Source organism: Ptychodera flava, chromosome 15 (genome assembly GCF_041260155.1).
Source record: "Ptychodera flava strain L36383 chromosome 15, AS_Pfla_20210202, whole genome shotgun sequence".
In the NCBI taxonomy this organism is placed as follows: Eukaryota; Metazoa; Hemichordata; class Enteropneusta; family Ptychoderidae; genus Ptychodera; species Ptychodera flava.
Genome location: NC_091942.1, coordinates 5,897,108 through 5,913,615, shown reverse-complemented (window position 1 = coordinate 5,913,615; position 16,508 = coordinate 5,897,108). Strand labels below are relative to the sequence as shown.

Here is a 16,508-nt window from a genome sequence, read left to right as displayed (position 1 = left end):
TTTCCTAATTAGGGATATATATGTGAATTAACTTGATTTTAGTTATTGAAACTTTCTATATACATCAAAGATACTGTGATGTAACATTATTGAAAGTCAAAGACATTTTTACTTCAGCCAGTTCCTATTTTGCATATTAAAGGAATTTTCATTATAGGGATATCTGAATTGACTAGATCGAAATTGATGAACTTGCTATGTACATTAAAGACACAATAATACAATATTATTGAAAGTCATTAAGCATTTTCTCTTCAGCTAATTCCTAATTTGCATATTTAATGATTTTTCCTAATCAGGGAAATATATCTGAATTGACCTGACAAAAGTTGACAAAACTTGCTACATATATTGAAGACACAATGATACAACAATATTAAAAATCGTTAAGCATTTTTACTTCAGCCAATTCCTAATTTACATATTCAATGAACTTGGCTAATTAGGGATATATATCTGAATTGACTGGACCAAAGTTGATGAAACTTGCTATGCACATTAAAGATACTATGATACAGCAGTATTGAAAGTCATTAAGCAATATTTCTTCAGCCAATTCCTAATTTGCATTTTCGATGATCTTTCCTCTGAGATTCACTTGATCAAAGTTGGCAAAACATGCTATGTACATTGATGATTATACCAGGTTAAAACACTATCGAAACCCATTTCACATTTTCATGTCAGCTAATTTATAATTTGCATATCTAATGAGCTTTCACAGTTGGCATATATGGCTTGAAGGACTTGGCCAAAGGTAATTACACTCGCTATATAAAGTGGTGATACAATGACAGCAGTCAAAGAACTTTAATATTTTCATTTCAGCTAATTACATATTTGTATACTTCATGACCTTTTAGAATTAATCTGTGGTGAATATTGTTCATCATGTTGATCATAATACTTTCAATGAAGTTGCAAACACGTGGCAAAGGTTCTAATTTACACATAACTGCAACATATAATGAAACACACGTGAGCATTTTCAGTTCATATCTGGTTAAAGAGAGTTACTTGTGTGATTTTTAACCATTTTCCATTGCTTTATTTTTATAACCGAAATGTAATGCGCCTTGAGATGTCTTTGACAGGGAAGGCGTTTTTAAAGAAATAAATATTATTATTATTATTATTATTATCATTATTATTATTATATTTACTGACTTTCGAAATTCAAAATGGCCGCCATCCCTGTGTTGACTCCATGAAGAAAAAGTCAAATTTCGATTCGCACAAAATTTTGAAACTTCACATACTCCATAAGCTTCAAAATAAGCCCCACAAGTGGTAGTCCAAAACAGTATTGTGAAAATATATGCCACAGAAGCGTATTGTACCTTAAATGACTCTTCTTCAACAGAAGGGTTCTTTAAATTTACATTTCATAAAACATAACTCAAACTATACGTAACGGAAAAATAAACAGCTCTAAGAATTCTTACAATGACCCAAAACATTTTGTGTTGACACTGACCAGAAAGACGTGCATCTGTTGTCCTTGTGAAGACGATACCAAGTCAATGCATGCAATGTGGTGCGTGTCTATTTCATATGCAAATTGGACATGTAGTCGATATTGTTCTTGTAACAGTGAAAGCCTCCTATTCTTGAACAAAGATATGCTGCTTTTGTCATCTTCTCAATTAACTTAAAGTAAACACATGCTATTTTTGCCAAAATAACATCTAATTAACTTATGGTGATTTAATTACTAATGAGGCATTGGGTTTTGCGATGTCAATGACCGCTGGATGTTCTAACCTTTTTACTTGCCCTCTACACCCCGGAGCGCCGTCATTAACAATCTGTTAAAGCAGCCATTATCTAAAAGAGGCAGTGAGACAAAGTACAGTACACTCCGTGGGCTGACAAAGAGTCGTTGATTACAGTTATGGTCTACATGTACGATGTGAAACTGTCCACGGTGACAAAACCCCTGGAAAATATCAACATGATTTGTTGATAACTTCTTGTTTATTCCTGCTTTCAACAAAAAGAAATAGTTACACGAGAAACGTCAGATAAGGCGCTTCTTAAGGTAATCCGCATGATCCGAAGAAATGTGCGTGATAATAGTTTTAAGGTATCACCCCGAAACAGAAAGACTTAAAACTTTCCTAGATGAAGCCACACTCTAACCAAATCAGGAATAAATCGGGGGTCACCGTGCAATAGCTCTGCGGGGGAGATGCTTTTTTTCGATTTTCGAAGAACTAAGATGGTTAAACCTTTACTCACTCTAAGAACTTCAAAGTGAGCCCCAACAGGCAATATACCAGGAAATAATTGTAGAAATTTGAGATTCCCAATATGTGTCCTCGAAGAGCATTCTTCCTCAAATATAATCTACCGCCACAGAGACTCACCTGCTCCTGATTTTCAAACCGTACAATGGAGTACAATAAATTCAGGAAACAAATTGTGGCTTAACAAAGACGAATCTGATAAGGTTGAGTAGCTATGAGATTTTTTTATTATTTTGACGAGATTCGGATTCCGTGGGTCAATTGAGCCCAGATATACATGCTACGATCAAATGAGGACAAGCATACAAAAGCAACGCCCAACCACGTACACTGACCACGATCCTGTTTGAATCAACCATTGATAAGTTCATGGAGTACAAAGGTCAGTCGAACAGTTAGCGTATGAAGCATGTTGAAGTGGGAATTCCCCGGTGACTGTCAACAACTTCCCAATTTTACTGATGATGTCATACGAGGACTATATTGTGTAGACTTTCAGCAAACCAGTACAACACTGTCAACCAATTCCCCATTCTGCGATGCACTTGATATTTGTGTGTCCTCAAGATACTATGGAGTCCAGATGTCACACTATAAGTGTGCCGAAATCTGGCGACACGCCGCCCACTGAACGTTGACTCTCATAGGGGTGACCACAAAGGGTCGAGGACCGAGAGAACTACTTCCGGATGTTCTATAAATAACTTGATGACGCATGACGTCATGATCACGCTGAGCGCTCTAAACCTGTCAGGTCTATTTTCACTTTAGCTGTTATACGGGACACAACAGGTTTTAAAGATCTTCGACTTTTCTCATTTCATTCATCGCTCTTTCGTCAAGTTCGCCATGAACTTGAAAAGGAATATCGATTGTCAACCCAATTATTTCCCGGACGGTTTGGGTGGTTGTCAGTCCTGTGAGATTTGCCTGATACTCTCCACACCACCCCGAGGTTGCGAAACATGCGGTAAGCGATCTTATTTTAATATCAGTTGTTGAGAGAGAGAGAGAGAGAGAGAGAGAGAGAGAGAGAGAGAGAGAGAGAGAGAGAGAGAGAGAGAGAAAGAGAGAGAGAGAGAGAGAGAGAGAGAGAGAGGGGGGGGGAGGGAGGGGGAAGAATATAAATGTGATATTATTTTAACGCTAGTATATAGTTATTATCATCAATGTAGGTGTAAAGTACTATTCAATTTATTGTAGTTACAAAAGATCCCGCCTTTATCAAGTAACCTTGATCTGGTAGTTTGCTGCAGAGGAAAGAAGCATTTCTGGAGAATCATATAAATATACGTGAATATCACAGGCCTTGAAATATTTGGTTTATCAGATACCAGATCAACTTTACAACACGCGGTGAACTTTATTAACCTGTCTCAGTCAAACATGCACCCACTTGTTGTGACTCACGTTGAACGGGAGAGGTCCAAGACAACGACGGTATGCGTCTCAACCACGCATTATCACCCTTTTCCGGTTTTGGAGACAAATTTAGCGTTTCTCAGAAACGTACAGTGATTCAAGGAAGAGGAATGCTTTGTTATATAACTTAGCGGTATTCTTTCAAACGCTTTCCAAAATTCAAATGGAATTTCTCAAGTTCAATGGTCAGTTATGCGGAAGGAACACATGCCAGAGGCGGAGAATGTGTTCACGTTTGTTTGTGTCGAAGTGCATAGTGTTCAGCCTATGATCAGGCGAGTCACGACAATAACCGCACAAAAACAGAGCCGCTGGCCATCTGCTGTCTACATAACGCTGCTTATGACAGTTCGTCAATACTTGCACATCAGCAAATTTTATCTGAATGCCTGTTTTAATTATTGCTCCCATGTGATCAATGGGTATTTCCCGGTTGTGTCCCATGGTCCAGCGAGTCTTTCTTTTACTATCTGTGATTTTTACGCGCGTGATTTCATCTCACGAAGTAAACAACGTTAGCATGTGTTCTGCTGGTTGTTTTGTTTTTCAGAGTTTGGGACAACAACATCTGCAGCTGTCAGAACCACATATGCCCGTGTGAAAAGCACGCAGATCAGTCAGACGACACCAGCAGACGTCAATACACAGCAGTACAGAGGATTAGCCGAACGACAGAAACCATGGGGTACAGGACGATAATCACAGGTACGTAACATTGAAAGCGTCACCTGTCATGTTAGCGTCACTACACATTTAACTCTGTCAAACTAGAAAAAAAGCAGGTTTCATGCTTGTGATAAGACTTCTCGCCATATTATTTATCCTACTTCAAAATGTCAGTCATACCCTTTCATGTAAAGTTGACGAGTTCAATAATCTGGTAGTGTGGGCGACGACTTTCAGGGGAGGGCGTGTCCACGAAGTTTCGGCGGAAACAGATTCACATCAAAAACATGACAAATCAACACTCAAAAAAAAAGGCATTGGCAAATGTAATATAACGCGTATCTTATCGTTAACAGCCCTAAACCAGAAGTTCACTTGACGAAAATAAACTTCCTAGAGGCAGCAGGTCACGTGACGAAAACAAACTTCCTTAATGCAGCACATCACGTGACTAAAACAAACCTAGCGTAACCAGGACACTCGGCGTCGGTTAAGAAATTTCAAGGCCACGAGTTCAGTAATGTTATTCAACTATTTTGAAAACAAGGCCCCGGTTGTTTTTCATCAGCCTTTTGCCAATAATACAATTCGTATTTACATTTCTGTGTGATATGTTATTGTGAAAATTTCATTTGTTTTTCGTCACCGAAAACCGAAATCTTTAATTACATTCACGTGAATTTTACCTGTTGATAAGGTATCTCAGTTCGTATGTAATTTATTGTCTTTCAGTGGACATCAATAGTCAATGAATAATTTGAAATTTCAGTGTTTCGAGAAAAATCTTGTGAAGTACATTTTCGCTTCTCATTCAATTAAAAGAGTCAATCAAAACTTCATGAACTTTGTGAAACAGAAACCTGAGATATCCCGTCAACTACCGTACATTTTTTATCATCTCTCCCCGAAAATACGCTCCTCTAGACTTGCGATTTAAGTTATACTATTATTGTCCATAGTGTGTCTAATAAGTATTCGATAAGCAGGTGAAGAGAGAATATTACAAACATAAAACGAATGTCAGGTGGTTGGAACACCTGTAATTCAAGTTTTACGCGTATAAAGATTAACTTTTTGTGCAAATATCTATATATACGAACACATATGTACATGTATGTCTCTCTCGATATATAGATGTGTATACACATGTGTCTGTGAAGTTGTGTACATGATTGCAATTAAAATTCTTATCTTAAACTCAATTGTTTACGCTCATTGGCCATTTACTCATCCAATTATAGTTATACACAAATGTTTATCACAACAGCTTTGAAAGCTGATGTCGAAAACAAATGTCTTATCATTTTGTTATTTTGCGTTCTTTTGCCAGGCCAGTCTTATTTAAGCGGTATACAGTGGGCGCCATTGGCATTGGTAGGTCTGGCAGTTATTGTATTGTTGATCTTAGTTGCGATGGCGCTTCGACGCAAGACTTACCAACTGCCGTCATTTCACAGAGGAGAGGAAAATGCCAGCAATCACAGCCCTGTACAAAGTAAGACATTAAATATCGATAATCTTAGATTCTGCATGCTCTTCGAACATGCTTAATCGATTAGTTACGTGACTACGCAGTGCTAAGATCATACGTGACTCATTATCTGAGGATGGCGAGTTCGAGACTCGAACACGCTGTTGTGCCCTTTAAGCAAGGCGTTGGTCCTCCTTTGTGTTTTATCGGGAAGTGGATAGAGGGTATTACGTCATGTATACGCAGTCTTTCACCTGTTTGACTGTTTCATGATGGATAAAATTAATAATAATCAAAATTAAGCTACTAAAGATGTTACGTTTCTGTATCAACAGTCCAATTTCATATAATGACATGAATATATCTGTGTTTGCCTGTATATACATATATATATATATATATATATATATATATATATATATATAGGCCTATATATATGTTACTGTTTTCAGTTATTAAAAATCTACAGCAATGAAGTTGCATTCTTTAGTTACGCTTAACACTTCTTTCAGAAAAAAAAATGTATTCATCAGAGCAAAAGGTTTTCTTCACATTCTTGAAATATTTGATAGATAAGGAATGGGGACATACTGGTATTTGACACAAGTCGGGCGTGGAACGCCAATGACCGGGAAGTTTCACATTCCTTCGGGGTAATTGAACGATAAATGGAGCAATGAGATGTCTATAATGCTGTGTACACAACCACGAAGTGACCTCTTTCATCAATCTTACTTCTCTTTCACTTTCAGCGCGTGTAGAGTTCGACTACATCACCGGCAAATCACAGACGTCTATCCATACACCCACTCAGTCTAAGCTCCCAGAGATTCAGATACCCAGTGCGGAGAAGAAAAACAGCTTTTGCTGTGTCGACGCGAAACTAAAATATGCCAGTACTTTTTATCAAGAACATTACCTGAACAGACACTGCCATTCGTGTTTAAGACTCATAGATGATCACAGCCCACGCTGCAGTACGATAGTCACAGTGAATTGCAGTCCGTGCGTACACGTCAACATTGATAAGTATCCCTTCAAATGAACAAAAGCTGCACTGAGTCTGCGCAGAGTGAATCTTACACAAACTGTGTGCCATCCAATCGTCCGGCCGTGTGCAGTTGAGTGCTTGAGGGTCTTCGTCAAAGTTGCTGCCGTATAAGAAGGCGAGATATTTTTCGACGACGATGAATAACGATACGTACCGTCGTTAAGCCAGTAGCCTAAAGTCAACGCCAACTGTACAGTAAAATCAACATAATAAACCGAAGTGACGATGCCTCCAAGCGAAGAGAAAATAGTTAACTTGTGGTATACGGAAAAAAATGCCCAACTAGCGCGATAGCAATGACAATGACGACGTTACTCTTTAAATTAACATAACATAAAATGTCAGTTTTCGTGTTTGTAAAACTCTAATGAGAAATGAACATCTCGACATAAAGATTTTACAGGAGTCATTTTTTTTAAAGTTGCACAATGTACATACTTAAATATTCAGTATTTATATACTTAACGTTTTTATAGTTTTAAATAAAAAAGTACATCTATATGATATGATGATGTGTTTTGATTTCCGCAATATTTTAAAAGTGAAATACGATTAGTTTTTTTGAGTGTTATTTCACAGTGAACAATAGCACGCTTCGCCTAATACATACAACCACCTGAGCTACCACAAATGCGCGTTGTAATACAGATCTCACATCACAATGCCCTTTTGCTTCACGGTGAGTACAAAACACAAGATTCGCCATACTTTTGATAATCTGTGAATTTTACTGCAGCATACAACCCTTGCCCTCATCACATGTATTAGGGTGAACTTGGACTTTACGCTCACAGTCAGACTTTACCCTCATAGTCAGAGGACCTTGATTTCCTTAAATGTGAAGTATATAACATTTTACCACTGTATCACCGTGTAGTTAATTCCAAAACGAGTTTCAAGGCTCTTAGGTAAGTTAGTACACCATTTATTCTTCATAGAAGTGCTGAACTTTACAGGATAATGTTATGAAAAAGTTGGGGCTTCGAGTTGATCATTTTATATCTCTCGTTTGTTTTTAAATTTAATACGAAATGCTAAACATTAATAATTCTGCTTAACATGACACAGCAAATTAGAAAAGCAGGGACAAATAGAAACGTCGCTATGCCCACATCTGATTTATATGACCATTAATCAGCTTGACTGACCCAATCGCTTCAGGTTTAATAGATTCGGACACGTTTGTAAGTTAAGCAAACTCTGATTCTTGATCAACATGATCGATTTCGCTGTGACTCATAACGGAGTCAGTAGCGTGAAGTCAAAGTTGACTGAACTGAAACGTTTTTACGAGTCATGACATGTCAATGGGACCCAACCCTTTCGGCGACGGTGCTAGGTCCAAAGACCTATATGTCATGAATTCTGCCGATGCACTGAATCCAAGACATGCTGTGATTGCGTCCATTCGGTTCGAACAGAGAGAAAGTGTTCGAGTAAAAATCCTTTGATCCGACAAGATAGTTCAAATTCAGTGCCGCAAACAATAACATTTATAGTGTGTCGTGGTTACAATAGTAAACAGATATGCCAAGCTTCTGACCTGACGGGGACTTCCCTGTCACGTGGTATGTTGCTATATGTAATTATTACCAATCTGACGTCACTTTTTAAGAGCTGACAAACTAATGACGTACGTAATATGACGTATCGTGTTTTTCTCCTCCTTATTTTGTTTATGGTATGCCAGATACATAAACTTTCAAAGAGAGTTGTACAATAACGTATCTGAGAGAGTTCTCTGATTGGCCAACTCCTGCGTAGCCGACTGGACAGTGCATCATTCATAAGAGCGTCAGCAATTGAAGATCAGTCACTATACACGGAACAACGGTCACTTACTTGAGAGATCAATGCTTGTCCCTTTGCTACCGTTTGTCCAACGTGCGAACCGGGTGTGTTTCGCCGTACTGACTGCGTGGTTCTTGCTGTGGTGTTGCCAAACATCGACTGTCGCTAGTCTCCCACTTGTTGTTAAATGTCCACCCGGATATTTCAAAGTATTGGACAAGTGCATGAATTGCAGCATCTGCACAGAGATATCAGAAAAAGAATGCAGAGTCTGCGGTGGTAAGTCGATCCAAAATCCGTCTGGTATGTATAAATCGTACAATCGTCATCATTTATTCATAATTTCAATCCCAAATTTTAGCAGTCTTAAATTCCACACCTCATTTGTGTGAACTTTAGTATTTTTTACTTGTGTCAAGACATCAAAATCACTCTGTTCACTCAAGTTTGTACATCTTTGGCGTTTTAAATTCAAGTCACGCACATGCCATCTCAGCACAGTGACGTGACAACGCCCACGTATGTAGTGCGCATTCATGACAATTTCACCTTCACTTCACCGCCATCTTTTCCTTGGGTTAGTTGATTAACTTGACCACAAAGAAGCACAATTCATATGTGTAAACCAATTACAGGGAAGTTCAAAAAGTCAGAAACCAGAAACCAGGGACTACCACTTAGGATCGGATTACTTTTTAACAATATTGCCATAACAACGAAGTTTCAATTTTTATATGTCTAAAGCCCAGATCAGTTGAAATATGAAGTTTTAACGTCACAACACAATAGACCTTGCACACTTCGCATTATTATCGTTAAAAATGAATTCTAGTCCGTACTCGAATTCAGTTATGAACAATGGCATTCAGCATCGCATATATTCGGGCATAGCTGACAAGAAGTAAACTAACCATTTCGTGATAATTTCGTGAGTAGAACTTGAAAGTGTATTTCAAAAACAGAAAAAATATAGTTAAAATTCGCCGACGGTTACAGCCATTATTTTGTTGTGAGGTTTTTCGTTATTATTCGGAAGAAGAGACACATTTCCTGGTTTAGTGTCACTGGACACATGAGATTACGCTGTTTAGATCTCCGGTTTTAGCCACCTGATTTCTGCATGAAAACTGAGCCATAAATTCAGATGACAATGTTTTCCTCTGATAATGTAATGATTCATTGTCGTCTGCATTCCTTCCTAAGATCTCAGATATTGATTGTCAGTATTGTATTGTATTTTATAATTTCAACGTGGTCCAAGCACAGCGTCTACAGTGTTTTGTCTAGTTTTTTTTTGCGACGCGATACTTGTTCGCTAACTCTGTAAATAATGGAATTTTGTTCAACGGAAAATGAGCTTTACGACCAGCGCCAATATAGCATATATCATTTTCCAGCTGAGAATTGCATTGTATATGGCCCGGAGGCCTTAAGCTTGTGATGCAACAAATATCTCCAGTTATTGTCTGCTCTATCATACTATCCATGCCATATATCCTACCTTCAACTTTTCAAATTTCTTTGATTGCATGACGGTCATGAATGTTTCTCTATAAATGACCTTAGGAGGGCGGTAGATCTAATCAGCTTATATAGATAGGAGGTAATGTGTACCAGATTCTGTATGGATATCTAGATCACACCAGAATGAGGGAAAACGGTCGTCATGACAACTTATTAAAGCCATTGGACTTCGAAAATCTGTGCGGGACCATTCAATTGATATGATCCGTGACTATCAACACAAAAATGTCAGTATGACTTTTACGGGGAATTGAAAGATTTACGGTCAGAACGAAAATAAACTAGGTCTGGAGCTATCACATATCTCACATCACCGCCATCTTTGTCGGTCGGCTGTAGAGAAATATCGAACGTGTTCACCCAAGATAGATGAAAAGTTTAAAACCGGAAAAATTAATGCTTGTAAGCTGTACAAACAATCTAATATTTTACATTACAAAATGTACGTGATTGTCTTATATCAGTACTCTGAGTTGCCTAGTGTAGCCAGCCGTAATATTCTTGGCGTTCTTGGCCCCCTAAACGTTGGAAGTTGAGATTATTTGGCTTTTAAAGGGGACAAATGCTTTGAAAATACTTAAAAAGATAAAACATAAACCATAGAAAGGTGTAAAATATCCGTAATATGATGGGTCTGAACTCTGGGTAAAACATTTTACGTTTATTTCGACTTCAACAGATTGATTAGAGATTGTTTCGAAAGTAACTTATTGAAGTTGATGTTACGTCAAAATAAAAATTCTCTGTTTGTATCGTTCTGATAAATTCAAGAAATTGTCATATAAACAAGAAATGAAACTTAAAGCCAATGTATCATCTAACATTGCAAACATTATCTGAGTACCTTATGTTTAATATTTAACTCTTTTGTCGCCATCCAAATCTAAATGGTTGTACTGTACGGCTCTGATAGCGTGATATTTGAGAATAAATATAACAACTTGTAATATTTTCTACGATTGGAACTAATTTGGGATGATTGGATGTTCAAGTAATGTTGATTTCGTCTACAAATGTCATCTCTCCTTCTTTCATTTTTATAGTACACAATTGTGTTTATGAGTAATTTGTAATATCGCAACATTCAGTTGTAGGGCACCTAACATTTTTGAGAAATTTGAAAATCCGATTATCCCAAATTAATTCCAATCGTGGTAAATAGAAAGTGCTCGCGATGGCACACAGATATGGAATCTTGAATCAGCTGTATACTTTCCCCAGATAGGCATAATTAAATTTCGTCATTTCATTTCAGAGACGACGCCGATATCTGCACAGTCCAAGTTGCCGCATAATGACTCGACAACAGTAACCGACACTGTACTAGGAATCACAGTCGAAGATACTGCCGGCGAAATACAGAAAAATTCGGTGACGTCTACTTCGACCGTATCTCAGACGCCTAGTGATATCGGTAAGCCATTGTGTGTGTGTGTGTGTGTGTGTGAGAGAGAGAGAGAGAGAGAGAGAGAGAGAGAGAGAGAGAGAGAGAGAGTTGTCAAAATGAATATGGGATTTGTGAAGCATTGAAACAGTGTGTTTGACAAGCAGAACTTCGCAACAGCAACATGTAAATAAATTGTACATATTACTTTTTACTATCTGACAAGCTATCAACATAGTCAATTAACCGAACAATTGCCTAAATTTGATTAACTTTTAATGAATATTCATCGTGAAAACAAGTGCATTATCTCGTTCTTCAGCTTGATGAAATACTAAAATTGCCGAAACGATGCATGCATTGTGTGCAATATGGTTAACAAATGAATTCAGGACAAGACAAAAAATTTATTTGTCGGCAATATCATTAGTTTACGAGCAATTTATACGCAAAGGCGAAACTGATTTGTATGCAGGCGCACCATACTTGCGAACACTCAAGCTCACATCCTATTCCATTTTCAGGTAATTTACTTCCACATCAGGGAGAATTAATAGCTTTTATTACTCTAATATTACTGGTACTCGCTATTCTGGCATATGTTATTCACAAGTGTTACAAGAAGAAGAGGCGGCCCCATTGTCCTGGATGTGCCGTGAACCATGGCAACCGCGCAAATGCGAACCATGGTGAGTTTCATAGTGTAGACGGGCTTATTCCCTGCTGCATACTTGTGATGAAGAGAAGTGTGTGTGTGTGTGTGTGTGTGTGTGTGTGTATGTGTGTGTGTGTGCGAGAGAGAGAGAGAGATAGAGATAGAGAGAGAGAGAGAGAGAGAGAGAGAGAGAGAGAGAGAGATCATCGGACCTCCACACCCCACCCACGACGAGAACTACGCGGGCTTGTGTGATACATATAGTCCACTATTGGTGACACCGGAAACCCTCTACTGTTGCCTTTAATATCGAAATGTGCTGTAGTAGACTGGTATGGAGGGTCAGCAACGGGCGACACTGTATTTTGCATATAATTATTGAGATTCTCGTCAAAACGGGGGAGGGTTAACCTTTTGTTGACCGAGTGAAAGACAAATATGAGAATAAAGAGAACACGTTAGAGAATCGGGAAAATAAGCACTGAGCAAAAAAACAAAAACAACAAAAGCAGAACACAGAAGAAAAAGGACACCACAAAATACGAAAAAATATTGAACTTAGGCCTAATTGATGATAAAGATATCAGAAAAGGACAGAACACGTAAACTTGCCTGTTAAATTAATTGGCCAATATTAGAGTCACATGGTCAGATCGTCATGTTACATAGTCTGGTTCCTTGACCCATTTCTACCGCTGGCTGCGCTGCTAACGAAAATAGGGTCAGGTATGGGCTATTGTAAGCATGGCTATCATTGGTCAATAGTACGAGTGCAGTGATTGCTTTGAATTTATTTCCAACTGGGAGCTGCCTTCGAATTTAGATTCCGTATGCCAACTGAGTCATTGTGCCTCCATAGTTTCCCGAACCAAGCATCCTATGTCGACATTCAATGGAAAATGAATAATTATTTAGTTTTGAGACATTGCCGTACATGCCAATGGTCACCATGGTCACCAGGTCACGTGTGAGAAAAAAGTCATATACGATAATCGTCACTTTACCACTAAATACAATCACAGAAGAACACAGCCGCAGATTGAAAGGTGAAGCCGTGCAAACAACGTTAACTTCAACGTTCGATGTTTCGTAATCTGATTTCCGAGCTTGCCACTGTACAGATGTGCTGATCACATGATCTTGTCAGGTGCCTGTGCTCATTAATATGCAGTTAAAATTCTGACTGAAACATTAGCCCATACCTGACCCTATTTTCGTCAGCAGCGCAGCCAGCAGCAGAAATGGGTCAGGGCAGGGAATCAGACAACATGTTGTAAAGTTGCGCGCCCTCAACGATGATGAACTGAAATACTGCTGGTGCTGGGATTGAATGTAGACTGACTGTTGACATGGCAATATTTTTTACTTCTCTGTCAGGCTGCATCTACCACAACGTTGATGGTGGAAGAGTTAGGTTCACGTCATCGGTGACTCACGATCCCGTACAGCCAGAGGAAGACAACACAGCATCTGTGACAATGAACCCTTCCATCAATGATGACATCGCTGATCAATCAAGACGTCTGGAATTTCCTTCAGTGTTAAAAGTTGGAACAAATAGACAATACCAGTGTTCCAGGGAAACGTCTGTCTAGAGATCCACCAAAAGTTGTATAGTTTTTTGTAAATATTTTCTTATTCATAACAAGAAGTCTTTATGTATTTAAAAAAGCGTGTGTTTTCATTACATTTATCATGCAAATGTGTGCGCACTTGATAATAAATATGGGTGCCTGTATGGGACATTCGGTCAGTAATATACGTAACGACTCTCTCTGTTCAAATACCATATTGAATATTGATCTCAAATATTGTATCCCACTAAACGTACTTATATTTTGAAAACTTGCGAGAGTCCAAAGAAAGTGATAATTAAAATGAATTTTACTCTCGCTCATCAGTATTCTTTTATGATGCGAAGTACAACAGCCTCCATAGAAAATACCACCTAGCTATCCGGAGTGCAGGCGACAATTTTTAGACGTGTATTCTGGTATATAATTGTCACTTTGAATTACAACACATCTGATACGCTAGTATAGATTAATTTCATGTTCTATCCATAGCACTATTTTTGAAACCGATCGCCCCTTAGAACGGACACTTTTAAATGTTCATTTTTTATCGAGAAATTAATCATTTTTTTATACTTTTCTAGGAGTATATATATATTTTTCATAATTTCATCAATTTCAGATGTAAATAATGCCAGGTACTGTTCGGCTTATATATATAGTAATCCGTGTGTGAATATTTTATATTCAACTTGTAAATTTCATAATAGTAATTTTTTTAGAATTTTTGGTTTGTTTTTAATTTTAAATATACTTTGTTTTATTAATTTATTGTATTTTTGTTAAGATGTGAAAAATACATTGTAGTTGACAAGTCCCATCTGCCATTAACGAAAGCTGTTTATTTCCCTAACTTCTGGGACGTACACAGACAAGTTTCATCAGAGCGTACAGGGAGACAAAATGTCTTAAATATGTGAAATTTATAGAAGTTGAAATTCAAATGAACTACAAGAGAACTTTTAAAATTAACCCATGATCAGTACAGATGGATTTCAGAAGTTCGTTTGAGGATTTTTGTTGTTTTCAAAAGAGAAAACGGGAAATAACTTAGCAATTGGTCAGACCCCACGTAGGTAGTAGCTTAAATTTGGATTCGTCGATAATGAGAAAACTCGAAAAAAATGAGCTGAAACTAGCTTACATTTTAACTGCGTCACAGATTAATGGCTCCTACACGTGTCAACATTGACTGGTGTATGACTAGCGTTACAAGGCAAAACTGCTGACTCAGCGTGATAAAATTTTCACAATTTTTACTATACGGTTCCTTACAATCAAACCATACAGAAAATTATCCGATCGAAATAAGTGTTGCTCATAACGAATCCTTCTCCGCAGTTTTTTATTTTTCATAGCGTATTGTTTGCAGTGCCCTCAATTCTGCAAGCGTCCTGATTTGTCGCTATTGACAACGGTGGCTTGCTGTGTTGCCATTTTAATGTGTGCACGTGAGGTCATAGTATGAAGGCACCGAAGAGAAATACTACTAATTTCGTGTTAAGGGGACAGAAATTTGAACTCTAACACATTTACATCAATTTTCAGAACTACAACATGTGTAACTTTCCTTTAAAGGTCATTAAGTAAAATATATAAAGTGCTCACCGTCATATTATGTGAATATACAGTTAACCCAGGGTTGGCGGCTATTTTGGATTTCAAATATCAGTAAATTCAAGGTAGTCAGTTACTGCAGGACAAAAATTTGCCTTGTGACCACTGGTTTTTATTCTCGATTTTTAAGGAGATTTGTTAAAAGTTTCCTTAAGGAAAGTTTAAGCAAATCTTTAAGTTTTTCAATTTCGAGGCGCATACTATTAGCGTTTGATCATTGTATGTAAACGTTGGTGATTGTTGAGTTACATTTGCTGTGCGATATCGTTTTGCGCAATCCAAAGTGTAATTCTGCACTCTTCTGCATTTACATCTTCAAGGCAAGGAGCTCGCGATTGTACATAGTATTTTTACTTACTGTAATTGTTATATACTGCCAAGCCAAAGCTGTCCTTTAAAAGGCCAAAGTATCAACGGGGGTCAACATGGAAAAGGTTTACATCGGCCTCAATGATAACACTTTTAGGACATGCTTCGCTAATCATATTCGATCGTTCCGTAACAAAAGTATGACAATCAAAACTATCAAAAGTTTTCTTGATCTCTAAAGAACAAGGACCAGGTCTTTGACGTATCATGGTCAATTATTGACAAAGCATCGAGTTACTCTGACATAAACAAGCGATGTAATCTTTGTATATCAGAAAAGCTGCACATTATCAATGCTGACAAATCTACGCTGTTAAACATATGCTCTGAGTTGGTTTCAGAATGTCGCCATCAAAACAAATATTATTTATCAAAATGTAAATGTGAGAACTCGACAGATTGTTGCATAATTGAACTTTGAACTTAGTTATTCTGAGGCTTTGTGACATTCCGTGTATTATTGCTTGTAAATAAATATTCATGTTGAAATTTTTAACTGCGTCATTATGGACAACTCGGTCTCATTTTTCTAAATATTACTGCCGTTTGTGACAGTAAAAAATGGAGAAGGAACAAATTCATCCTGTTGTCTTGGTCGCCACACTCACAGTGGTTATCAGTCAAGGTGTCACAGCTAGAGGTAAGCTTCAAAGTAATTTTTAAGCTTTGGGGAACTAGCTCGGGATCTGTGTATCTTAGTTCTCCGAGGTATTTGTCCTGGCGACTTTTAACCGG

General features: G+C 37.8%; 2 protein-coding genes across 3 annotated transcripts; both read left to right on the top strand.

Moving 5' to 3' along the window:
* Positions 1 to 2,977: 2,977 nt before the first annotated feature.
* On the top strand, positions 2,978 to 7,365 carry LOC139151004 (uncharacterized). The gene is made up of 4 exons (XM_070723519.1): positions 2,978 to 3,219; positions 4,222 to 4,376; positions 5,668 to 5,832; positions 6,561 to 7,365. Exons 1-4 carry the CDS (start codon positions 3,215 to 3,217, stop codon positions 6,851 to 6,853), a joined length of 618 nt encoding a protein of 205 aa, XP_070579620.1. The 5' UTR covers positions 2,978 to 3,214; the 3' UTR covers positions 6,854 to 7,365.
* Positions 7,366 to 8,453: 1,088 nt separating this feature from the next.
* LOC139151003 (uncharacterized) lies at positions 8,454 to 16,269 on the top strand. Of its 2 annotated transcripts, none has more exons than XM_070723517.1 (4): positions 8,454 to 8,953; positions 11,430 to 11,588; positions 12,083 to 12,247; positions 13,591 to 16,269. In XM_070723517.1, the coding sequence occupies exons 1-4, from the start codon at positions 8,713 to 8,715 to the stop codon at positions 13,806 to 13,808; spliced, it is 783 nt and encodes a 260-aa protein (XP_070579618.1). In that variant the 5' UTR covers positions 8,454 to 8,712; the 3' UTR covers positions 13,809 to 16,269. The 2 variants fall into 2 exon arrangements, with proteins under 2 accessions (XP_070579618.1, XP_070579619.1); XM_070723518.1 differs by having other exon boundaries at positions 8,515 to 8,929.
* The last annotated feature ends 239 nt before the right edge of the window (positions 16,270 to 16,508 follow it).

Coding starts and splice junctions, on each gene's coding strand:
- LOC139151004 (XM_070723519.1), top strand. Junction 4,377..5,667: donor GTACAGGACGATAATCACAG/GTACGTAACATT, acceptor TTCTTTTGCCAG/GCCAGTCTTATTTAAGCGGT. Junction 5,833..6,560: donor CAATCACAGCCCTGTACAAA/GTAAGACATTAA, acceptor TTTCACTTTCAG/CGCGTGTAGAGTTCGACTAC.
- LOC139151003 (XM_070723517.1), top strand. CDS start 8,713: ATGCTTGTCCCTTTGCTACCGTTTGTCCAACGTGCGAACCGGGTGTGT. Junction 11,589..12,082: donor TCAGACGCCTAGTGATATCG/GTAAGCCATTGT, acceptor TTCCATTTTCAG/GTAATTTACTTCCACATCAG. Junction 12,248..13,590: donor CCGCGCAAATGCGAACCATG/GTGAGTTTCATA, acceptor CTTCTCTGTCAG/GCTGCATCTACCACAACGTT.